The sequence below is a fragment of the Aethalodelphis obliquidens genome, unplaced genomic scaffold (genome assembly GCF_003676395.1).
Source record: "Aethalodelphis obliquidens isolate GAN/ISIS:26980383/991018 unplaced genomic scaffold, ASM367639v1 scaffold28, whole genome shotgun sequence".
Taxonomy (NCBI): domain Eukaryota; kingdom Metazoa; phylum Chordata; class Mammalia; order Artiodactyla; family Delphinidae; genus Aethalodelphis; species Aethalodelphis obliquidens.
Window position 1 is genome coordinate 19,165,294 of NW_020837972.1, and position 24,852 is coordinate 19,190,145.

General features: G+C 55.7%; 1 protein-coding gene across 13 annotated transcripts in view; it reads left to right on the forward strand.

Annotated features, from left to right (window-relative positions):
- The window catches only part of AACS (acetoacetyl-CoA synthetase), a 44,478-nt gene extending 26,396 nt beyond the window's left edge, over positions 1–18,082 (forward strand). The window contains exons 11-19 of one of the 13 annotated variants that reach the window (XR_003436772.1): positions 1,438–1,562; positions 5,717–5,781; positions 5,917–6,039; positions 7,896–8,009; positions 8,710–8,835; positions 13,362–13,431; positions 14,000–14,058; positions 14,876–15,078; positions 17,776–17,982. Coding sequence is in view for 9 of the 13 variants with exons in the window: in XM_027125113.1 (XP_026980914.1) it covers positions 1,438–1,562; positions 5,717–5,781; positions 5,917–6,039; positions 7,896–8,009; positions 8,710–8,835; positions 13,362–13,431; positions 14,000–14,058; positions 14,876–15,078; positions 17,776–17,913 (1,023 nt within the window). In the remaining 4 variants the exon portion in view is untranslated. Of the gene's footprint in view, positions 1–1,437; positions 1,563–5,716; positions 5,782–5,916; positions 6,040–7,895; positions 8,064–8,709; positions 8,836–13,361; positions 13,432–13,999; positions 14,059–14,875; positions 15,079–17,775 lie in introns of those variants that run through there. The other 12 variants (XM_027125113.1, XM_027125114.1, XM_027125115.1 and 9 more) reach the window with 12 other exon arrangements.
- The last annotated feature ends 6,770 nt before the right edge of the window (positions 18,083–24,852 follow it).

A 24,852-nucleotide genomic window follows, 5' to 3' on the forward strand; every position in this document is an offset into this window, starting at 1 on the left:
GTGTGACCCCTGGTTCCCTTTGCCGTTTCCGTGGTGCCAAAGGGGGAGCACAGGTTGGTCATCGTGCTTCTACCCGCGTCACTCACACTGTTGTGACCTGTCTGGGGATTCTTAACCGCCACTTGGGTGCCACCTCACGTGGCCGCCTGGTCCCCGATGGCGGGATTCTGACCTGGGGACACCGGGTGACCTGGGACACTGGGCCGCATCTGCTCCAGGCTCATGGATGGGCGTCCTCCTGCCCTCGTTGCTTACGGGCTGGAATTGGGTTGTTTTGCCCTCTGGACAGAGATTCCTGCTTCCTTGTTCTGTCGCTATATTGCTTTAGGCTGGAATCGCCTACAAATTCTCCCAGCGTGGATGGGAGTGCCATCGTCAGTGGGGCTATGAGCACACTCTTCGGCTGTGAAAATTTTTTTAATAAAAAAAAAAAATGCTCTACTTACATGTGGTAAGCATTCCATGCAGCACATGGGAACTTGGTGAGAGGTTGGCGTCTTCCAGGGCCCAGAGGCAGCCACGTCCGCCGTGCTCACTCCCCTGCCCCTCGGGCCCCTTTTCAGGCCCAGGGGTGGGGCTGGGGGTTCTGTATACGAATGGGGCGCCGCACACCCTCTGCCGGGCTGGCCCTGCCCCTTTACGGTCTGTCTTCGAGCCAGGCCTCGTTCTTTTGGATGGCTGTGCAGTGGCTGACTCCTGAGTGCTTGCTGGGTGCCAGGCGCTGTTTCCCACGTCCGACCCGGGTTGCCTGCTGCAGCGCCCAGGGTTCCCTGCACGTGTGCACCACGTGACCACGCAACGGGCATCTCTGTTGCCTTCGGTCCCTTGTCACCAGTGAGGCTGCAGGAAACGTTCTCCGACATGTCTTAGTGCACACGTGTGCGTTGGTCCCTGCCATAAACTCTTTTAATTTTAATTTTTATTTTGGCTTCATTGGGTCTTTGTTGCTGCGCACGGGCTTTCTCTAGTTGCTGCGAGCGGGGGCTACTCTTTGCTGCGACGCGTGGGCTTCTCATTACGGTAGCTTCTCTTGTTGCGAAGCAGGGGCTCTAGGCGCGTGGGCTTCAGTAGTTGTGGCATGCGGGCTCAGTAGTTGTGGCACACGGGCTCAGTAGTTGTGGCACGCGGGCTCAGTAGTTGTGGCACACGGGCTCAGTTGCTCCGCAGCACGTGGGGTCTCCCCAGACCAGAGATTGAACCCGTGTCCCCTGCACTGGCAGGTGGATTCTTAGCCTCTGCGCCACCAGGGAAGTCCCTTACCGTAAACTGTTGACGGGGAATTGCTGGGGCAGAGTGTTGTGCGTTTGGGCCGGGCAGTTCTTGGCTACTTTGGCTCAGCATCGGGTGGTTTTCTGGGGATGTGAGAGGCTGCGTGACGGGGCCGAGGGGAGCTGGCCCGGCACTGGGTTGACACGTGTTCCCTTCTGTCTGCTCCAGGTCGGCTGGATGATGTGGAACTGGATGGTGTCTGCTCTCGCCACGGGGGCGGCCGTGGTCCTATACGACGGCTCCCCGCTGGTGCCCACCCCCAATGTGCTCTGGGACCTGGTCGACAGGATCGGGTAGGTATCCGGGACACTCAGACACAGGGTGGCCGCTCTGAGGATCTGGGTGCCGTCTCTGGAATGCTTTGCCACCCTTGATGTCCCCCTCTTGGTGGGGGTGGCTGTGTGAGGGTGTGGAGGTGCCAGGAGTAGGTGAAGCTGTCAAGGAGGGTGGGAAGGGGTGGGCGCCCCTGACAGGGACTGACCATGGAGACCCATGTAGTGCGGAGGGGGCTGCCCCACCCCTCAGGGCCCAGGGGTGAGCTCTGAAACCTCGGGCACCGGGAGAGGGAACGTGGCCTTTTTTTTGTAACTCTGGATTCTAAGAACTTGCAGAGCTGCGACCCAGAAGAGAGGCAGACTGAGGGCTGATGAGAGCTTTGTTTCACGCGGGGCCCGTGGCCGCAAGGGTGATAGAGAATGACCCAGGCTGAACGTACATACTTGTTCGGGGGACGGTGTGGAGATGCCCATCCAGGGGAGGGCAGGTCTGTCTCTGGGGCGTTCCCAGCATGTGGCCTTCCCACCCGCCTTTCTGCGAGCCCTCAGGGCTGGCCAGCGCCTCGAGGGTCTCCCAAGACTCAGCAGGGTGCTTCCAGATGCTCCGCTGCCCGTACTGCAGAAGGGCCTCACCGCAGTCCTGTGAACAGGACGGCAAGCGGGCATCCTGATGGCAGAGGCAGCGGCCAGCTAAGGGGCAGCATCGGGGGAAGGGTGGAGTGGCCCCTCTTCTCCCCCAGCCCCTCATCGCCATCGCCAGGAACCGTCCAAGACCCTGTTCCGTCGGCCCTTTCTTTGCTGATGAATTAATCATAGGCGGCTGACGCATTCTCGCCACTGCAGCTGCTGGTCGCCGTTGGCCTAATGATCGTGTTCCCAAGAACGAGAACACGGAAGCTGGCAGGGCTCCCGTGGCCCAGAAGTTAGCCACGCTCTGCAATGTTCTAATTACATTACCTTTGAGTCCATTTACATTGGGGAAACAGGAGGAACCGCTAATGTTCTTAAATCCTTGGGCATTAATATTTGAAGTATAACGTTGGCCTGGGTGATATTTAAATCCTGACATTTGGCTCACAGTATTAGCGAGGAAATTTATTTCCTAATGAGCTTGTTGCCAGTGAAAGGTTAATCAAATCCCTGGGAAGATCTCTGCCCTGAATACCTGTCAGCCGCGCTCAGGAGGATACACTCTGGACGTGTGTGCCTGTGCCACGGGAGGAGGGATGGAGAGAGAAAGGTACATCCCCGGGGCTTAGAGCTAATGAAGTTGAAGGATGGAAGGCCCAGGCAGACCCAGCTTTGCGTGTGTGTACGTGCACACGTGTGTGTAACGTGCACACGTGTGAGCGTGTGTACGTGCACAAGTGTGAGTGTGTATGCACCTGAGTGCGAACGTGTGAGTGTGTATGTGCATGTGCACGAGTGTGAGCACGCATGTCTGTGAATGTGTGCAGGTGTGCGTGTGCACACATGTGTATGTGCATGTGCGCACGTGTGTATATGCAGGTGCACATACACTTATGTGCACAGGAAAGTGGGTGTGTGAGAGTATGTGCACATGTGGGTGTGAGAACACCCATGCCTGTGGATGAGTGTGTGTGTGCATGCATGTGATTGTGTGCATGTGGGAGTGCGTTCGCAGCCCTGTGGTTTGGGTCTGTGTAGAACGCACGTGCTGGGCCTCCGCCTTACATCCTGGTTTGGCCTGTGCCCCGGACGCCAGCTGAGCCGTGGCCTTGGCCGTCCTCAGGGCCCCTCTGGCCTGGCCCTTCACCCGGCTGGGGGGGCTCATCTGCTGAGGTCAGCGAGGCAGGTGCCACTCGTTGGCCTGTGAGGGGCGCCCGAAGGGCAGCACGGCGCTCCAGCCGTCCACGCGGGTGACAGGAGAGGGGGCAGGTCAGACGGGGCGGGATGCCTTCATTCCAGCTCTGCCACCTCCCGACGCTGAAGTAACACCAGATCAAACGTGCTTTCACCTAGAATCCTGCGGGTTTGTGGCAGGAGGAGCGACGCTTCAGCGCTGGCAGGGCGGGCAGGGGCCTCGCAGTGCGACTTAAGGGCCTCTCGTGTTTAAAACGACGTTGATGCGCTTAGGGACGGAATCCTCGTTGATTGTCTTCGTGTCAGCGCACAGGCTTACTAACACGTGTCATAACTGAGCAGTTATTTTGCAGACGTGAACAAGGCTGAAGGAGGGATTGTCCTCTTTGTTTGGGGTGTGTTGCTGGGCTCTCCAGGTCTGGGCCGGGGAACATTCTGGTAGGGGTCAGGGCAGAACTCTGGGGTCTTTGTCCGGGTTTGCAACTGGGCAGGCAGTTCACGTTTAGGACTGCGGGACGCGTGTTGCAGGCCAGGGCAGCGGCGGGTGCTGAGGCCCCGAGGGGACCGAGATGGGGGTGGTGCGGAGGCTGGGAGGAGGCCCTCGTGGCTGCATGTGGGCAGTCGATTCGGGCGGTGGAGCTGGATGAGGGGGGAGGGCAGGGTCCCCCAGGGATTTCGGGGCTGTGCCTCGGGGCGGGTGTCTTCCGCGTGACGTGGCACCCCGTTGGGGCGTTGAACTTGGGGGCGCTACACGATCCCCCCGCGAACTGCGGGGTCGAGGGCAGACTGGGGAGACCGGGGCTCAGGCTGGCGGAGCCGTGGAGGAGCTGCGTCTGCAGGGGGCTCCTTGCAGGGCTCCGGGCTGGGGCGAGCTGGGGAGCCGCCTCGTTCCTCGTGGGGTGCTTCCCAGCAGCACTCGCGAAAAAGACACAGCGCCGAGCACACAGGCACGGGCGCCTGCGCTGCATGAGCTCTGTGTTTTTTAAACTGCCTTACCCAAGCCTGGAGACAGACGGGGAGGCCTGGCCGTTCCTTCACACAGCAGGCCTGGGGCCCAGCCCCGGGGATGCCGTGGCAGTCTTTACACATCGCCGAGGGTGCAGTTTGCAGACAGACACCTGCGACTTGGGGAGAGGGGGCGGATGGGGGCTGAGCAGAAATCCGCGTGCTGCGCTGTGTGGCTGGTGGCTGGAGATCTCTACCTGTGGCTGAGGCCGTCACTGCTGTCCGTCAGCATGTGATGGGTCCCTGGTCTCCTGTTGAAATACAGGTGACGCCTTAATTCTCAGAGGGTCTGGAATCAGCTAATCAGACTCCCTGAGTTTATGGAGTAAGTGAGGAGGGGGTGGGGACTGTGTACGTTTCCTGGTCCCCACGACCTCCCAGCTCCCAAAACAGCCTTCACCAAGGACACAGCGACCCAGGAAGTGTCCGCGGTCTTAGTGGTTGCAGGGTGTCCCGGTGAAGTGAAGAAGAGAAAGGGACTGGAGGCATGAAGGACAGTAGTTTTGAGCTGTGGATTCTGCCCCTCCCAGCCCAGCCGGCCCTGGTTCTGTGTGTCTGTGCCTCTGAGCTCTGTCAAGCACCAGATAGCACAGGGCTGTCTCCCTGGAATGAATCTCGCCAGCCAGGTGCGAAGGGATGGGTTTTGCCGCCCAGAGGGGCAGGAGGGACCTGGATTTTATGGCCTCCTTCAGCCCCCAGGAGAAAACAGCCATTAGTTAGGAAGGTAGAGCTTTCTAGGAAGGAAACAGAACATGAAGTAACACTCTCCCCTTGAAAACACAATGACTTATACTCAGCATAACGTGTTGTTCTCAATGCAAACTTGGGGATAAAGGACTAGACTCTAAATGTTCAAAAAGAGAAGAAGAGTGGTTTTCTAAGTTTCATAAAAATGTGAGCTTACTTAAGAAAGGGAGATGGGTCAGGAATCCCAGGCTTGGCACCTGTCCTAACAGAAGCTCCCACGGCCTCTCCACTCCCTGGAAAACGATCGCGAGCGCTCAGAACTTGAGGGGTCTTGATTCTGTGTCCTCCTTTGGTCCCCCCGAGAGAAAACGTCCTGCAGCTGGGAAGATGGTGGGTTTATGTGCAGACAGTTGTTTTAAGTAGAGCCAAAGGGTAAAGGGAGCCCGGGTGCTCTGCACACGTGTCAGTGCTGGCCTCAGAGTAACGCAGGTGTTGTAACTGGCTTTCAACTACATATTAAGCGTTAATTCAACCCAGAAAAATGACGTGTCTTGGATTTTGCAACTTCGTCCGAAATGGGTCACTAATTTGAGAAAGCTTTGGTGCCTGGAATGTGCAAGAGCCTTGACGAGTTTCCGGTGTCTTCTTAACTCCAGCATCACCATCCTTGGAACGGGTGCGAAGTGGCTGTCAGTGCTGGAAGAGAAAGACGTGAAGCCAGGTAAGCGTGCCTCCCAGGGTGTCCGTTCCCTGTCTCGCCAGCCGCGGAAATCAGATCCACTCTGTTACCTGGTTCCTGCAAGCCAGGCAGAGGGTGTCGGGTCTGGCTCTAATCTCTCAGTGATTCTGGCTCTAGTGGAAACTCACAGTCTGCAGACGCTGCGCACGATCCTGTCCACCGGCTCCCCCCTGAGCGCCCAGAGCTACGACTATGTCTACAGGTGCGTCAAGAGCAGCGTCCTCCTGGGCTCCATCTCAGGTACGGCCCCCGCCATGTGCCTGTGCCGTGGAGAAGGTTCTGGAAGAGCCAGAGGACTCGGGGACCAGGCTTGGCCGTTAGGCGTGCTTCCCCTGTGGCCCAGCGAGTCCACCGGCTTGAATTTCGCTGCGTGAGCAGTCAGCAGGGCATGCGCGTTTGCACGGTCGGTGCTCCTTGCTCTCAGTAGTTATGTTCCAGGGAGAGGCTACGGACACTGAGCTGGCCATTGCTGAACCTTTGCCGGGGCTGGAGAACGCACATACACTCCTCACCCTGACCGTAACCTTAGATCCTAAACAGCTCATCCTGGTAGAGTCTGTTTTCTTTACGAAAGAGAAAACAGGGTTTGCACGTGCCAAGTGACTGGCCTGAGGCCACCCACTAGCTGGGTACAGAGTGGGATTCAAACCCGGTCCTGCCGCCTCAGAGCCGAGCTTCCCGCCCGCCCAGTGCATCCCTTGGTCCTCCCCAGAGCCCGCCTGGTGGGCAGGGGTGCTGCTGTCGGATGGGCGTGGGGCTGTCTGCCGGGCCGGCCCAGCCCATCTCGGGGCAGCCACGTCTGTTAGGCTCTTGGCCTGTCCTCCTGCCGCTGTCCCAAGCGCCCCAGCTCCAATCCGGAAGCAGCGGAAGCAGCACTTCTGCTCCCAGCGCTGTGCTTTGTTGGGGCGCGAGACTGTCCCGAGCTTGCTGGTCACGGCCGTGAACGTGATTCTCCCGTCTTCATGGGACGTGCCAGCCGGTACCTCGAGGTGTCTGGAGGAGGGAGGCAGGTCAGCACGCTTCGATTCTGCCCGGAATTAATCCTGCCAGTTGTTGAAGCATTGAAACATTTTATGTGGGTTTCAATCACCCTGCCCCACCCCGTTCGTATACACAGAGCGTGATCAGGGAGAAGACACTTCTTAAATCACAAGGCTGTCTTTTTAGGTGTACAAACAGGTGTAAAGGGGAGCACGGACACCAGTGTCCGGATCGCCGAGTCTAGGAAGGGACCAAGTCGGGGCTCCGTGTATGCCCTCTGCCCACAGCCTCCCCGGCTTTCCTCCCTGGGCTGCCGTCTCCAACCCCTGCGCGCCCCAGTGGGCTCCGTGCGTGTCCCTGTGCCCACAGAGCATCCCGCACTGCGGGCACGTGCGAGGGGGCAGTTGTCACCGGCTGGGCCCAGGTTCAGGCGTTAATGCCACTCCCTCTTGATGACACCTGGGGTCCGACTCTTTTTCGAGCCTCTCCCTGAAGCGGAGTGTTTCGCATCCAGCACGTGCTCTCGTGCGGGAGACTCGCACTCCAGGGACCACAGGGTTTCTGCTTCTCCGATGATTAAGTGAACATAAACCGCAGCAAAGAGACTCTGCACGTGGCCCGTCTGCCGCAGCAGTTCCTGCAGACAGGTCTGATGGGGCGAAGCTTCCACTTTCGTGAACCTGAGTCTAGGATTTCCGTGCGACCACAAGAGGTCATTTATTTGGTGTCTCCTTCAGCACGTAGCCCTGGTCAGAACGATAAATCACCCGGACACGGGAGGTTCAGTCCAGTTTCTACGTCACCTCCCCGCTCCCTCCCTGAAGAGAAGCTCAGCTCTCGGGGAATTTTTCTGTATTTATCTGGAGAAAGAGTAGTATATATTTGTCCTTCGGGGTCTTTCTCCTTTATTGTTAATTAATAAAATACATGGACAGTTTGTCTCAGTCTTCTGAAATTTTTTTTTTTCTTTTGGCCGTGCCGTGTGGCTTGTGGGATCCTACTTCCCCAACCAGGGATCGAACCCAGGCCCTCGGCAGTGAAAGCCTGGAGCCCTAACCACTGGACCGCCAGGGAAGTCCCGGTCTTCCGAATCTTGAATCTCCTTTTGTTTGCAGGTGGCACCGACATCATGTCTTGCTTCGTGGGCCAGAATCCTTCAATTCCTGTGTACAAAGGGGAAATTCAGGCCCGGAACCTGGGCATGGCCGTGGAGGTGTGGAACGAGGAAGGTGATGGCTCCAAACCCTTTCTCTCTCTGTGACGAGGTGTGAGTGGTAACTTGGATACGCTTGGATGTGTAACTTTGCTTGGGGCCAGTTCTCCAAAACTGCCCCGTCTGAGGGGCCGGCCCCTGCCACCGCTCGCAGACTGACGGCCCCCGAGCCTGGCTGAACGCCCGCCGGGCTCCCCGGCCTCCTGCAGCCCGTCCGGCTGAGGGGAGCAGGTGTTGGCCTGCAGCACAGACGGCGGGCCACGTGCTTGGAACGCCAGGCAGGCATGCAAACTTTGGGGACGCTGCTGAGGCCACCCCACTGCCTCAGCAGCCTCGTGCCCTGACCCTGGCAAGGACCCAGAGCGAGATGCGGGACCCGAGGGGCAGCGCGATACTGTTTGTGCGGTGTTTAGAAACATGCAAAATGACGTGTTATTCAGGTGTATGTAGGTGTGGTAAAATTATTAATCCACATAAGGGAACAGTACAGGATTGAAGTTGAGCGAGAGTGGGGGGAGGGTGGTGGGGAGCAGTAGCGTGGCTTTCGGTGACGCCGGGCTGATGGGCATGTGGGCGGGGCCGGCTGCATGGCTTTGGATGTGTCTGAAATACTCTGTGATAGCTCATAGCTTAAAAAAGGAGAGAAGGAGAGAAAGAGAGCCGGGGCGTTTGGCTGTGGCGTGTGCTCAGTTTAGCTCTCATTCCTCCCCGGCCAGGAAAGGCAGTCTGGGGGGAGAGCGGTGAACTGGTGTGTACCAAGCCGCTCCCCTGTCAGCCCACGCACTTTTGGAACGACGAGAACGGCAGCAAGTACCGGAAGGCGTATTTCTCCAAATTCCCAGGTGGGTCGGGATGCAGGTGGAGCCGCCCAGATTCCCGCCCGGGCTGGGCCTTCGGTGTCTAATTCTGGATGCGCCTGCCCCCTGCCGGCCCCCCCAAAGCCCGGTGAGGCTGCTCGCAGCTCATTCCGCCAGGGGGGCAATGATGAATTTTTGATCAGTATCTGGTCACCGTCAGCTTGAAGCCATCTTATGAAACCCTAATCTGGGTGTAGATTACTCTTAACCACCCTCTGTGCCCGGAGCCCCTTGGCCCGGAGCCCTGCTCCTGGCCGCCGGCACGACCCGCTGGTTTGGCTGCGTAGGGGCGGGAGGCCCGCTCGCTTACCCAGGCTCGTCTGCCTGTTCGGGGAGAGATGCGTGTGCGAGAGGTGTCTGGCTGGGGTCTCCTCTGTCTCACACCCCATCAACCAGTCCTCGTGGAGGTGATGGGAGAAGAGAGCTTTTGCAGCGGGATGATTAATTCCAGGCCGTCACTCACTCAGGCTGCCACCCTCCGTTCATCTTCGGAGTGGTGTCTTGCCCCAGAGCTGGAAAGTCTCTTTATTTAAAGCTCTGATTCCTGCCTCCTTATCTTATTTCATAAGCAACCTCGAGTGATTGCAGCTATGTAACTCATAATGTAGCGAGCCTTCTGCTCCAGAGTTATTTACACCTAAGTACTTGCTGTCTTCAACCTCTAGAAAGGTAATTCTGTTTTGCATAAATCACATGTGGTGAATCAGAAAGCGGCAGGTGACCATCGGGGGTAGAAGGTGCCACGGGTCCGTCCCGTTTCTCTACTCGGCCTTGCGTGTTCCTGTGTAATGTTCCATGTAAAAGCCATCGTACCTGGCATAGCACGTTGCATTTGAGGGTAGTGGGAGCATCCCTCCCCGCCATGTGGCCTGGCCTCCATTGGATGCCTCTGCATTTAAGCCCCACCTTGGGTCCTGCCAGTGTGTAGCTGTTCAGACAGACTAAAGCAGACTAGAGCGAGAGAGAAGTTCCTCAAATGACCTTGAAGAGGAGTCGGGGCTCCTGTCCTAGGACGGGATTAGAACCTCAGCTTGAAGATCCATCTAAGAAATGACATCTCTTCATCTTCTGCAGCACTGCTCTTTGAAAACTCTTTTCTGTCACTTTTTGTTATATATGCAAGGGTTCGCATGATAAATGTCTCTCAGGATTAATTTCAGAAAAAGTGTTTATTTCCAAAGCTCTGATATTCCTTCTTGGAGGAAACAAATACTTGGTGACCTGTTATATTTTCCATTTTTGCCTTGGCTGCCAGGAAGCTCAGAGCTGCCATCATTGCTTTGTTGTAGCAGTCCTCTCACCACAGTGCAGAGTTTCTGATCCTTTCAATAATCCCATCATATAGTTGGCTTTATAGGTAGCTTCCTCAAATACTTTCTGGAAGTAGATGTGACATACGAATAAATATGGAGAAATAAGGGCAGATAAGATAGATAATGGGATCTGAAGCTGTTGGTCATGGTCAGGGTGGACACAGGCTGAACTTAGATCACTTCTCCAGGCCCAGCACTGAGAGATTCTTGGACTGTATAGGACATGGCTCGATGATAAAAGAAAACAACAACAAAGAAGCAAGGTCTTCCTTTCTGCAACAGGCATCCGACTTACAGACATCACTACCCTGAAAAATCAGGCTGGGTGAAAATGTAAACTGACAAAGTGCCGATATGGAGAAGCATCCAAGAATTTATTAAGTGACAAATAGGAGTGCAGAACCGAGGGCATTGTACGCCTTCTGTGTGAGTTGTTAAAAGGAAATGTATGTGTGTGAATAATACGAGCCATTTTGATTTTCTTTGTGACTTTTAATTATCTTTAAAAACCTAATAAAAATTTAAAAGGAAATTAAAAGCAGACTTTAGAAAGATTTAGATCATTCTGATTCTTCAAAGCAGTGATTTCAGCTCTGAGTTTCCTGGTAGCCAAGGCAAAAATGGAAGTATGATGGGTACAGGTGACTGAAGATGGTAAATTCCAAATAGGAGACCAGGCCTGCCCATGAGCCATCAAGATTTTGAGCTTGATGAGATGGAGCAGGCAGAGCTTCCATTGGCCCTCGTTAGCTAAACAGGTCCAGTGGTCACAGGTCCTTTAATAAGAGAGGCGTGTATGTGCAATGTGTTGTTTATTTATATTTACATTTATGTACATGGAAGGCTGGGCCATCTTTTTTTTTTTTTTAATGTACAGGTGTACATGCTCACTCTAAAAAGATTTCAGGCAGTAGACCTCCAGGAATTAAAAGCAGGAGAAAGGCTGGGTTTGCCCATTCATCCTGGTGTATTTGTTCACGGGTCCCATCACCGAAATGGGAGAGCACGAGGAAAATCAGAGTGAAGCAAAATCACCTGCCATGAAAACTAGAGAGTTTAAACTGCAGGCCCAGGGGCATGGAAACCTAGAAGGAAACCCTCAATTTCTCTGACGTGGCAACCGGGCACCAGAGCCTCCAGCCACTTGTGGATTCATCCCCTCAGCTTTGGTTTTGCAAGAGGTTGAAGCATGTCATTTCATTTTCACAAATGAAAACTTCTTCCGGGAGATTTGCATCTTCCTTTTTCTTTGCATTTCCAGGGCTTCAGTAAGGATCAGACTCATGGGAGGTCTGACTCCACATGAGCCAGACTGTGTGTGGATCTTGGCACCCAAGTTCCAAAATGAACAAGGGTTCCCGGGAGGTGGGTGGGACAGGCCCTGCTGCTTGTCTGCAGCTTGCTGTCTCCTGGGACCACCGTGTATAAGCCTGGCTTTCTGTGTAGCCATACAGATGTGCTTCTGCAAAACTTTGGCATGTCATTTGCAAGCCTAGGAATGACTTTTCCACCTGTTTGTGTAGGGGAACCCTTTAAATATCCAATTAGAAAGGAGAGGTTTCAGCCACAGCAATCAGACAAGAAAAAGAAAGAAAATGCGTCCATATTGGAAGGGAAGAAGTAAAACTGTCACTGTTTGCAGATGACATGATGCTATATATAGAAAACCCTAAAGTCTCCACCAAAAAGCTATTAGAACTAATAAGTGAATTTAGTAAAGTTGTAGGGCACAAGGTTAAGATGCAGAAATGTGTTGTTTTCCTGTACGCTAATAATGAACTATCGGAAAGTGAAAGCAAGAAAACGATTCCTTTAGAGCGGCACCAAAAAGAATAAAATACCTAGTGGGGAAAAAAAGAAAAGGTTTTATTTTTTAGCTTGGGGAGGAGGGAAGAAGGCCCTCGAGGCCTCCCGTCCTCTTTGCTCAGAATAAATGAGCTCATGAGGCCTTTCCTTGTCTTCCATGGCCTCCCACGCACTGCATGCTCCCTGTGGGCCGGGGACCTGGGCTTCATCTCCGGAGAAGCCTTGGTCGTGGCTTGTAGCCACTGGTTGGGATGAGGGCCTCAACGGAGTATGTTGTCATTGGAGGGGTAGCAGCTCAGAGTCACGGGCCGACTGGGTTATTAGCACTCACAGTTGGGATGTGTGTCAAGAACTCGGAAGGAAGAGATGGCGTCCGTGAGGACCCTGCGCGGGCTTGGTCTGCCATTCTCCCCTGGCTGGATCGCAGGGCTCTGGGGCTTATTCCAGGAGGCCAGGCAAATGAGTCCGAGTTGCGCAGAGCCGGCAGAGCTGTGCTCTTGACCGCTCCCTCCCCCGGGGCGCCTCCTCATTTGTGGGACCCGCCGAGGGAGGAGGCCTCCAGGCAGTTCCCCTGTGCGGCGTGGCTCCTCTCTGCTGCTCCGTGTCGGGTGGAGGATGTGTCCAAAGCTGGGGCCTGATCCCGTGGATCTGTTGCTTTGGGGCATCCCGGACGGGGGCCTCCCCGTGAACGACACCAGCCCAAGGGCCCAGCTGCACGCTGCGGGCCACGTCGGGGTGGCTCAGGGCGCACGGAGTCAGTGTCACCTGATTCTTGCCTCTGTCTCCGCCCTCCACGTGCCCCGGGTTTCAGCTGCTCGTTAAGCCTCTGTCCCCGTGGCTGGTGCCTTAGTTCAGGCTTGGGTTACCGGGACTGTTGCAGTCGCCTCCCGCCTGGTCATTCTCCTTCTGTTTATTCTGTTACAAGGTGGGCCCCAACCCCTCCGGACCTGCTCCCTCAGCCGCCCCAGACCACCCTCTCTTCCCAAGGCGGGGCTTGTACTTTCCCACCCTCCATTCAGAGGCCCCCCTCAAAGCTCCATTGCTCTCCCCAGTCCCCCCCTTCACATCCTCACTGCTGGGGTTGCTCTCAGGCCCCGTGAATTCCCGCAACCCTCGTTGGTACCCGCGGGAGGGGTGTTTCTTGCGCGCTGCCGCATCTCAGACCTGGGTGTAGGGCGGACCCCACTAGAAGGTGTGCCCTTGGGGGTGGGAGCTGTCTGGTTCACTTCCGCCCCCAGCCCCACATCACACCTGCTTCTGGGCCTCGGATGTGTCTGTTGACGAGAGTTACGTTGGTGTCATGCCTTCCGAGGGCGTCTGTCCAGGCAGCCGGTCAGGATCCTGTCCCCTTGGGGTGACCGAGTCCCTCTGCCCCCCCCCCGCCCCCGGCAGGTGTCTGGGTGCACGGCGACTACTGCAGAATCAACCCCAAGACCAGGGGCGTCATCATGCTGGGCCGAAGGTGAGGGCCGTGGACTTGGCTTCTCTTCCCTGGGGCCCCGCTTCCCGAGGCATCCGGGCAGGGAGAGGGGGGCGCTTCCCGTGTCCTGGACCCTTCCATCTGCTCGGCCTGCGGGGTGGGTTGGCTGCCCCATTTGGGGCCTTTCCTGGGTTCTTCCTGTGTCAGCTTCCCAGGGGTGGGTCTGGGCCTGACCCACATTTCTGTGCCCTGCAGTGGTGGGTTGGGGGGCTTTGGGGTGGGAGGCCTGCGGCCGACGTGCGCCCCACGTCTTGTCTGCCGTCGCTACCGCCCTTCCTGGAGTGAAGGGGGGAGGGGTGCCCGCACCCGGGAGGGGGCACCTGTGCGGGGGGAGGGACAGGGAGGTGGCCGATGTCCCCACACAGAGGGGACCCCCTTGATAGCTAGCTTTGAGTTTAGAGGGAGAAAGGGGGTGGTTGGGACTAGGAGCTGGGGAGGCGCCGGTGCTGACGGCATGTGGTCGTGGAAACGGGGTGACTGTCCCTGGGGCCCCTGCGATGGGCCTCACTCTGGAGCCGCCACGTGTCCATGACCTCGTCTCTCTCTCCAGCGACAGCACACTCAACCCCAACGGAGTGCGATTCGGCAGCTCGGAAATCTATAACATCGGTGAGCGTTCTCCTCTGTCCCGGCATTATTCTCAAGTCATCCAGGAGCGGCGCAAGGAGTGTCTCAGCGGGGACCTGCTTTCCAAAGATGCCACCTTTTGGCATAACTCTTGCCCCTTTGCCTCCGGGCGTGAGAATAGACATGTATGAGGGTGTCCTTCTTTCTAGAACATCCTTGTCCACACTGCTTGTAGCTCAAAAAACCTCAGGACAGGATCCTTAAGGTCCCGTGGCCCATCCCCATTCCGTTACATCTCATCCTCATGGTGAGCTCCATCAGGTTGGTCAACTGTGTCTACTCTTTATGGGTGGAGAAAGACACACAGAGAGGTTGTGTGATTGCTGGCAGTCACACAGCACCACCATCCAGGACGCCAAATAAAGACAGTGGGCCTTATGGGTGCACAGTAGAGCCACCTGTGAGCCTTAAAATGTCCCACCGGGGCCACGAAATCAGCCTCCCGGGGAGGCGGCCTCATGCGGATGGCAGAGTCCCAAAGTCATGTCAGGGTTGTGTAATCAGGGTGGAATCTCGATCCATGTGATTCCAGCCTTTCTTCCTCCCACCACTGGAGTACCCTTGCGGCACTTGATTCCTTTTCTTATTTTTAAATTTGTAATTGAGTAAGTAAGGCGGGTGCCCGGCTCCTTGTAAGACGTCAGCCCTTCCAGCGCGAGCTATGGCTCTCTGACTCTGCTGGTGATAGGTGTCCTTCTGCCTGTTCCCCGGGGCACCTGCCAGGGGGGGCAGGGGAGCCACGGCAGTCCCCATCAAGGTGGGATGGTGTGAGAGCGAGGCCCTGGCCCTGTCTCTGCAGTGGAGGCCTTCAAGGAGGTCCTGGACAGCCTGTGTGTCCCCCAGTACAACAAGGACGGGCAGGAGAGGGTGATCCTCTTCCTGAAGATGGCTTCCGGCCACACCTTCCGGCCCGACCTGGTGAAGAGGATCTGCAGCGCCATCCGCCTGGGCCTGTCCGCCCGGCACGTGCCCAGCCTCGTCCTGGAGACCCAGGGCATCCCGGTACGGCCCCCCACGAGCCCGCATGCTTCTGGACCTCTCATCTAGACGCTTGCTCAGGCTTTATATATAGTTGGTCCCCGTTGCCTGGCAACCCCATTCTGTTTTCGGCCATCTCCCTCTCTCTGTTTTTTTTTTTTTTTTTTTTTACTCTTCCTAAATTGCATGTAAAGCAACTTCTGCTAAATACCAGTCTTCAGAGGGTAAGCAGGGCCCGCCTGGCACGTCCAACTGGCTTTTCCTCTGTGTAGTTTTAGTGTGTGCTCAAATTATTAATGCAAAAATTAATTTTAACTTTTTAAAGAGTCGCTGGGGTGCCGTTCCTCCTGCCTTTTAATTTTAAGTTCTGCCTGCAGAAAGAAGATGTGAATCTATTTAGAGGCGCAGCTCCAGAAAGCTGCCCCCCCGCAATACTTTGCTTAGGTTCTCAGTGCGGGAGGAGATGCGCTCAGATCGGATCACGGCTTTAACCTGCGGCCGCTTACAAAACGAAGGCCTCTGTCAGCCGAGAAGGCCTCTGCGTATACACGCGTGTGCGCACACAGCCGTGTAAGGGCACAGCCGAGCCAAGCCCGCAGAGTAGCTGTTCACGGAGGCGGGGACGGGAACGGGTTAACCGAGCCACCAGGGGAAGGAGAGTCTGGATGTCGCTCCCCGAGCAGGGGCGGGCATGTGAGGTGCAGTTAGAACCAGGGCTTTTTATACCGTCCACATATTTCCTTTCCACTTTGGTTACGCGTAGGAAGGGCCCCCGCGGCCTGGGAGTTCTCTTGTCTCACTCGGCGGGCGGGTGACTCCGGGTGACGCTGTGCAGACAGTGGCTCTCAGGGAGAGAAGGGGCTTCCTGAGTCAGTGACACTCACTGTCTTTTCCCTGGTGAGGGTCTTAGGCTTCCCTTCAGTGGATCCGTTCTGTCTGGATCTGGAACAGTTTGGGCAACTAGAATGTGAGAGTCCCCTTGGCTTTATCTTGTTGAGAATGAATCTGTGTCCTTTGCTGCCGGAATGGTGATTCCCAAACTGTATCTGCTCACAAGAAGAGTGGAGCGATTTGCTGGAAGGTGAGGAACACCCCGGCCTGTCTTTCTTTCCGTCCTCAGCCTGGCTCTTGTCCCCTGACTTCCGGGCACTCAGTTCAGCTCTCTCCTCCTCCGTTCGCTTGACCTGTGAAGTCGTTTCAAGGGTTCCCGGGGCTTTTTCAAGCGCCCTCGTGTTCTCAGATCCCTGTGGTCCAAACTAATGGAGCACTTCGGAGAGGATTCGCCCTGTGCCACCAGGCTGGGGGGTGGGGGGTCTGGCCCAGCAACAGGGGCTCGGGGCTGGACACGGCCGAGGTCACGGCCGGGCGTCTGGTCACACCAAGGGGAACACAAACGGGCATCTGAGGCCCTGCCAGGCTGGAGGGTCCGGAGGCCATGACTGCCCTGATCTCAGCAGGTCTTTGTCACTGGTCACAGCTGATGTGCTGGCCCATCCTGACGGGAGGCTGTGCCTTATCTCCTGGGTAGGGGGGTAGGGAGGGGGCCAAGCAGGAGTCCAAGGACCTTCTGCCCCACCCCAGCCCTTCTCACCAAGAAGCAGGAGAAGGATTTCTTTTTTTCTTTTTTTTTTGCGGTACACGGGCCTCTCATTGCTGTGGCCTCTCCCGTTGCGGAGCACAGGCTCCGGGCGCACAGGCCTAGCAGCCATGGCTCATGGGCCCAGCCGCTCCGCGGCATGTGGGATCTTCCCGGACTGGGGCACGAACCTGTGTCCCCTGCATCGGCAGGCGGACTCTCAACCACTGCGCCACCAGGGAAGCCCAGGGGAAGGATTTCTTCTAAAACGATGTCTTGTTTGTTTTGTCAGCTGATGCAGGCTGTTCTTGGGGCTTTAAAGCACAGAAAGCACGTGAGACGTTTGCATTTCAGGGCAAGAGGGGCTGACAACACCCCAGTGACAGGTGGTCCTTCAGAAGCCGGTGCTCAGATCCTTAATTAGTTCACACGTAGACCGAGGTTTTCAATGAATGAATTTTAATTACATCTCAGGATAAAAAAAAAAAAAAATGCCAGTGTGAGGAGAGATCAGGGCACTGGCGGTTCATTAAAGGGCTCTCTGTTTGTTCCAGAATTTTCCTGGTCCCTAAACACGCCAGCACAGCCGCCAAATGACCATTGGGGTTAAAGATGAAACGCGTGCTATGAATTTTAGAGGGGCCTCTGAGCATTTGGACAGAGTCCGACTATGGGAAAAGCAGTGCCCCATCTCATTCAGATGACGGTTCTGGGGGAAGATTTGCCGGAAGTTTGGCGAGGCTCTTGGACGTAGCTCACTTTCCGGTGGTCAGGGACAGTCACAGGAAGCCAGCCCACTCCTGAAATAAGCTAGTCTTTCTAATATAATAAACAGTGTAAGAAGGTAAATGTAAGTAAGAAAGAGGCAGCGTAACAGCGAGGCACGTCCGAGAGCTGTGTGTGCCTTCACTCATCAGCTTGCCCACAGCCTCGGGGTGATGCTCTGGTCCCCAGGTGATGTTCCAGGGGACAAACCCAGGTTAAGGAACTCGCTCACGGTCACCCACCGAGAATCGCTCGCTCTGGTCGCCCCAGGTCACGATGGTCGTTTCGGCTTGGACGTGCCCAGATGTCAGAGCTGAGGGACTTCTTTCCCCTTCGGGTCTAAACGCTCTTCCTGTCTGCTTCCTCCCCTCCCCTGGCAGTACACCCTCAACGGCAAGAAAGTGGAAATGGCCGTGAAGCAGATCATCGCTGGGAAAACCGTGGAGCACCACAAAGCCTTCTCGAACCCCGAGACCCTGGATTTGTACCGGGACGTCCCCGAGCTGCAGGACTTTTGAACCAGGCCAGCTGGCACGTCCCTGAGCCACACACGTCTGTACTGTCACTTCTGTGCGTTCAAGAAGTTACTTAGAGGGACTTCCCTGGTGGCGCAGTGGTTAGCAATCCGCCTGCCAATGCATGGGACACGGGTTCCAGCCCTGGTCCGGGAGGATCCCACATGCCGTGGAGCAGCGAAGCCCGTGCGCCACAACTACTGAAGCCTGTGCTCTAGAGCCTGTGCTCTGCGACGAGAGAAGCCACCGCAATGAGAAGCCCGCTCGCCGCAACTAGAGAAAGCCTGGGGGCAGCAACGAAGACCCAACGCAGCCAAAAATAAATAAATGAATAAAAAAAAAAAAAAAAAAAGAAATGACTTAGAAACCTACGGCTCTTAGAAAAGGAGTTTGCACCAAGTCTGTAGGCCTGGGGAAGAACGATTCTCTGCTCTGCGGTTTCATCTGGTGGATCCCTGAGTCTTCCACCCGCCACAGGGGGATCCTGACCTTCAGGGGCCGAAAGGGAGGGTTTGGGTTGTGTGTGTGGCAGTCTGGAGAGTGTATGTTTTTGCACACTCGCAGGGAGGAGCTGGGGTCTCCTGTGCGTGCACTGGCATAGCCGACGCCTGGTCTCCATCCAGGGCCCGCAGGCATCTTGGTGACGGCTCACCCCAGGGCAGTGACCAGCCTGCAGCCTTGTACTGTGGTTCCATTTCCCTCTCTTAAGGCCCAGATCTCTTTCTTCCCTTTGTTTTCGTCTCCCGGCTCTGGCTGCCACCCTTCAGGGCCCATCTGTCTGCTGTGGCACGTTACCTGTCGCGGCGCCCGTCCCAGGGTGACTTTACAGCATCTCACGGCAGATTCTCAGGACCCCGGGCCGACCGCTCCCGCTCTCTGTGTGTCACGGACAGAATCTGGGCAGCTCCTGGGGGAACCGTGTGTCACACCCAGCCACCGGTGCTCCCCAGCAGATAGAGTTCCAGTTCCCTTTGGAGAATGAGTGGGTTACACGTTTTAATAGGATCTCTTAATTTCACGGGCTTTGAGTGGTTTGAAATTTTTTTAATGTTAATTAAGTGTGTGGTGTGTGGGTGTTTGAAGGCGTGGGTGATGTCCACGCCGTGGGGAGTGTCACTCAGGGATGCGGACGAGCCCCCAGGCCACGGGTCCTGCTGAAGCAGAGCCGCTGGGCCTCAGGGGACGTGGCCTCACTGCACAGGGGGCCGGGACCTGCACATCAAAAGCTTGTCGCCAGCAGCTGTATGTACTTTTGAATGTACTGTTCAGTTCAGCCTCTTAACACACTCCTGTCGTCGTCATGTTCATTTTTGTATTTTTTGAAACCGAGTACAGTGAAAAGCTTTCTTGAACCCTTTTTCTCATGGATTATAGAAAAGGGGCAGCGCTGAGTTTACTGGAGTTAATTTATGACTACATTTTAAATGCAGAGTAAAGTCCGGAAAAGTGATTCTATCCCGGGATGGTAAAGAGGTTTCCCCTCAGGTGGCAGCTCTGATAAACTGGTGATAGGCAGAGTGTCCCATTCAGAAGGGCTCTGAAGCCAAATATCAGCTGAAAAGAAATGCATCAGGATTGGCCAGCAGTGTCTGTCATGGCTAAATGCTGGATTGTTTCTTGTCAAGTGTGAATGTCAAGTATAAACTGGGTATTGTAAGAGATTGGATAGGGCTCTGCCAACTTAAAGGCAGACACACAATGTTTAATAAACTATTTCAAACTTCCTAAAAAAAACGGGGCAGGTGCTATGAGGCATTTAATACAGTAAGCATATACGTATATGTGCACACCCCCGTGCGAGCGGCGTGCTGCGTGTTTTCTCTGAAGCCAGGGCTGGATCTGAGGGCCTAAAGCTGGTGCAGATGGGGCAGCCAGGAGCCGCAGCCCGCTGGGAGATGTTTGGCCCAGGTGGCAGGGGCATGTCCTGGGTCCCTGCGAGTTAGCGGCCGTGCCTGGTGACCGAATGGCCCCAGAGCCCTTCTCAGTGTGAAGCCACCCCCCAGAGGACGAGGACTTTCCTCACCCTGGGCTCCCCCAGGGCTTAGGGCCGCCGGGGTTCTGGACAGCACTTTCTCATCATTGCAGGAGCCGGGGGCCGCTTGGGTCGTGCCTGGCTCTGTGTCGCAGCATCCGGGCTGCCCCCTGGCAGGGCTCATTTTTCTCGCGTCATGGCAGGTTAGAGGCCGCTGTAGGGCGGGTGTAGGGGCGATAGGTGCCCGGCTCCTCCTGTGCCCTGGGCTCCGCCGTGCTCGCGTGGGGCTGCTCACCCCGCCCGCGTCCCAGGCGGGAAGGAGGACGTGACCAGGGCCGGGCGAGAGGCAAAGGGCCTGTCCCTCCTCAGCGTGGCCCGTTTGTATCAGCAAAACAACGGCTTTTCTGGAAAGCCCACCCAGTGCACATCTGCTTATGCCTCAGAGGCCAGAACTGGCCACAGGCCACCTCTCCCTGCGGGGGCAGCTGGACAGCTGAGTGTTTTTACGCTGGCCTGTTGCCTTTGTGGACAGGCAGACCTCATTTTATTGCACTTCGCTTTATTGTGCTTTGCAGATATTGTGTTTTGGGTTTTTTTTTTTTACCAGTTGAAGGTTTGTGACAACCCTGTGCAAATCTGTTGGTGCTGTCTGCTCACTTCGTGTCCTCGTGTCACATTTTGGCAATTCTCGCAATATTTCAAACCCTCCACCTGCAAGATTACAACTCACTGAAGGCTCAGACAGAAGTTTTTAGCCATAAAGTATTTTTTACTTAAGGAACGTACATTTTTGTTTTAGATACAATGCCATCGCATAGTTAATAGACTACAGTATAGTATAAACCACCTTTATGCGCGCTGGGAAACCAAAAACTTCGTGTGACTCGCTCTATTGCGGTGGTCGGGACAGAACCGGCCATGTCTCCCAAGTATGCCTGTATTAGTTTCCTGCTGCTGCTGTAACAAATTACCACAAACTTCAACCAGCATGAATTTATTATAGTTCTGGGGGTCTGAAGTGTGACGCAGGTTTCGCTGGGCTAAAATCAGAGCGCCGGCAGGTGGTGTTCCTCCTGCGGGCTCTAGGGGTCGCCCGTTCCTCGCCGTCCAGCTTCTGGAGGCACCTCCCTCCTCGGCTGGTGGCTCATCCCTCATCCTCAAAGGCTGCAGCAGTCTAACACCCCTGCCTCCCTCTTCCACGTACAAGGACCTCTGTGATTACCCTCACTCAGAGGCCTCACTCAAATAGTCCAGGATAATCCCCTATTTTAACACCTACTGATTAGCAAGCTTAATTCTGTCTGCAGCCTTAAATGCCCCTGGCCACATAACCTAACGTTTTCACAGGTTCCAGGGATTGGGATGTGGGCATCCTTCTGGGGGTGGGAGTGGGATTATTCTTCCTACCTGGCTTTGCAAACTCCGCCAGGTGCTGTAGGGCAGGAAGGGGAAGAGTGGTGGTCAGGAAGGCGTGAGCCCCGAGCCGGGGGAGTGAACAGTCGGGACCCCTGGTTGCTGACTGCCCCCGGGCGGGGCTCATCCTCCCCGTGTGACCGGCCTGCCAGCCTCCTTCCCAGGGCTAAGGTCAGACCCGGGACCCCCGGCCCTCTCCTCCGGCCGGGTGCTTGGAAGCCACTTCATATTGGCTGTGCCTGAGGAGTCGTTAGGGCTTACTCGCCCTGCCCTTTAGTTCTGGCAAGACGTCCCGGGCCGGCTGAGCTCACGCGTCCTTATTAATAAGCCGCGCTGGACAACTTCATTAACGAGAGACAGATGGGCTGGAACAACAGCCCACTCCATCGCCCGCGGAGCCAGCTCTCCCGTGGAGTGCCTTGGCCCCAGCATCGCTCTTCAAAACCCCGGCACTTGCCGGCCAGCTGCACTGAGCCTTCCTCCCTGCTCCTGTCCTTCCCGTTCCCACACCACCCGTGTCCCAGCAGCAGCTCCAGGGAGCCTCAGGACCTGCAGCGCGGCCTGGCCGGGGCTGTGAAGTTCTGTGCCCCTGGTCGCCTCCCACGGGTGACAGAGGAGAGTAGGGAAGGAGAAAACGGGCAAGCTGACTTCTGGAAAATTCTTCCATCCACCCGGCGCCCGATCCAGACCCTCCCTGCCGCCCCCGCCCTCCCCCGGCGCCACCCTGTCACCCCGAGCACCATCGTGCACAAAACACAAGAACGGTTCCGGTTCATCAAGCAAATAGGTGTTGAACACACAGCGAAGGTGATGGGGAGCCTGTCGGATGCCGCCGGGAAGCCCAAGCTGGCGTTGATGAGCGAGTTGCCGTTTACATCAACACAAACTCATTCTAAAAGCCTGCTGCCATCATGTCCCCAAGCCTTGGAGGCTGTCATAAATGGAAAGGAAAAGGCCCGCTTAGATGATGTTTAAAATGCACTGTGAGCTACGTGCTGGCTCCTTGTCACGGCTGATCATCTTGGAGCGTGCCCTTGGCCGTCCCAGCAGTAAGTGGACGGTCTTATAATTTCATTAGATGACTTCCAGGGGAGAAACCGTTGTTAAGTCAATTCATTATGCTCTGGAACAATTTCCAAACTTTTTCATCTTGGGACGCCCTCCCTGTGCTTCCTCCTACTCTTTCTTTCCCTGGCTCGAACTGTAACTCATGAGTCAGGCTAGGTTTTGGGGAGACGAAAAGGGACAGCTTGGACCCAGTTTTCATTTTCTGGGCTTCGAGCTTGCCGGTCTCATCAGTCCTGCTCACCATTTACCTGCTGAGCGTGGTCTCACTCCTTTTGGTGTCCGCTTGCATTTTTCAATCATGACTCAGGATTTTCTTGGCTACGTGTAACAGAAACCCCGATCCAAACTGGCTCAGGCGAAAAAAGGGTATTATTGGCCCACAGTTCTGAAAACTCAAGTGCTACGACTAGCTTCAAGTGTGGCAGGATCCAGGGGCTCCGTGAAGTCATCAGTGTTCTCTGCCCCCATATCAGCTCTGCCCTCCTCTGTGTTGATCACATTCTCAGTTGGCTTCTCCTCTCAGGAGGGCAAGGTGAATACTTACAGCTCCAGGCTACGTCCTCACAGGGCTGAGAGGGGAGAAACATTTTTTTCCCCTAGCAGTTCCAACGTGAGTGGCCATGTTGAAGCTCATTGGACTGTTTGGATCACGTGCCCAAACCTGAGCCAATCATTGTGGCCAGGAGGAGAGACTATGCTGATTGGCTAAGCCTGGGTCACATGACTCCCCGGCAGGCGTGGAGTCGGCTTCTTCCAGTGAGCGGTACTGAGGGCGAGGGAGGTGGGTCCTGGAGGAGCGTGTGGCTTTGCTTTAAGAAGCAGAGGCAGGGACTTCCCTGGTGGTCCAGTGGTTAAGACTCCGAGGAAGACTCAGCACTTCCACTGCGCGGGGAGCGGGTGGGATCCCTGGTCGGGGAACGAAGCTCTCCCAAGCCGGGTGGGCACGGCCAAAAAAAAAAAAAAAGCAGCAGAGGCAGCAACCAGCCCCTCTGTTTCTTTTCATCTTTTCTTAGGTGTCAGCCCTTCTCTTCTTTCCTCCCGGGTTCCTTCTTTCTCTAGGAGAGACTCCCTCTCACCTGTGTCTCTCTCCCTGCTCCTGGGCCCCTCCCCAGCTCGACAGAATCTCAGGTTGCTTGGAAAACGAGCTGGGTCCTGGTGACTTAGAATGGATTTCCAGATTAAGAAAATAGGGGTGGGCTGGGGAGAAATGTGCTCTGTTTTTTGCATAACCTAAACTCTGCAAAGTGAAGCTCTGAAATCTTATGTTTGCCTTTAAAAGTCTGTGAGACTCTGCGTTAACATTTAGCTGCCCCCCTCTGAGGCCTCTGCAGCCCAGGTGCTGGGCCAGGGGCTGCGGTGTGGGCAGGTGGGCTCAGCCCGCCTGGGGGGCTGACGCAGTGCCACTCTTCCTCCTGCCCACACCTGGGGCCCCTGCTCCCCTCCCCTCCCCTCTCCTTCCTCCTCTCTCCTCCCCCCTCCCCCTTTCCCCTCCCCCTCTTCCCCTCTTCCCCCTTCTCTCCCCACCCCTCCCATCTCTTGACTTTAGACCGATCACTTTCCCTCTCTGTGCCTCAGTTTCCTCACTCAAGACGTGGGATGATAAGAAACAACCACCTGCTATGGCTGGGAGAGGCTGCAGTGAGGCCAGAGATAGAAATCACTATAAACAAAGGCACCAGAATCACTCAGGTCAAACCCTGCACCTGCCTGAAGTTCTTCACTCCTCAGACCACCACGCCTGAAACGGACTCACATCCCCTCTCCCTGGGAAGCCTGTCCCGCTGTGCCAGTCTGGGCTGACATGTCCCGTCTGTAGTGGACACACCCTACAATGGCCCCGTAATTCCCACCCTTAGCACCCACACTTGTGTGTTACCCACTCCTCTTGATGTGAGTGGGACCTATGACCTGAGTCTAACCGATAGGATATGGCAAAGGTGAAGAGATTTTGCAGATGCAGTTAAGGTCCATAATCAGTTGACTTTGCATTAATCAAAAGGAAGTCTATCCAGGTGGGCCTGAAATCATGACGTGAGTCCTTTAAAAGAAGTTCCAGGCCTTCCCTGAAGTCAGGGACTCCAAGCAGCAGAAATTTCTGGCTTTAAAAAAGCAAGCTACCATGTACTCTACAGCCACAGGAAGTGAATTTTGCCAGCATCTGAGCGAGCTGGGAAGGAGAGCCTTCTCGAATCGGGCCTCCAGACAGAACACAGCTGGACCTCCACCTTTTTTTTCTGGCTGCGCCACACAGCATGCGAGATCTTAGTTTCCCGACCAGGGATTGAACCTGTGCCCCCTGCAGTGGAAGCTCAGAGTCCTAACCACTGGACCACCAGGGAATTCCCCTGGACCTCCTGGACCTTGATGGAGCCTTGTGAGACCATGAGCTGTGAACCAGCTAAGCAGTGCCTGGACTTCTGGCCAATGAAAATGGTAAGATTGTGTGTGTGTGTGTGTGTGTGTGTGTGTGTGTGTGTGTGTGTGTGTGT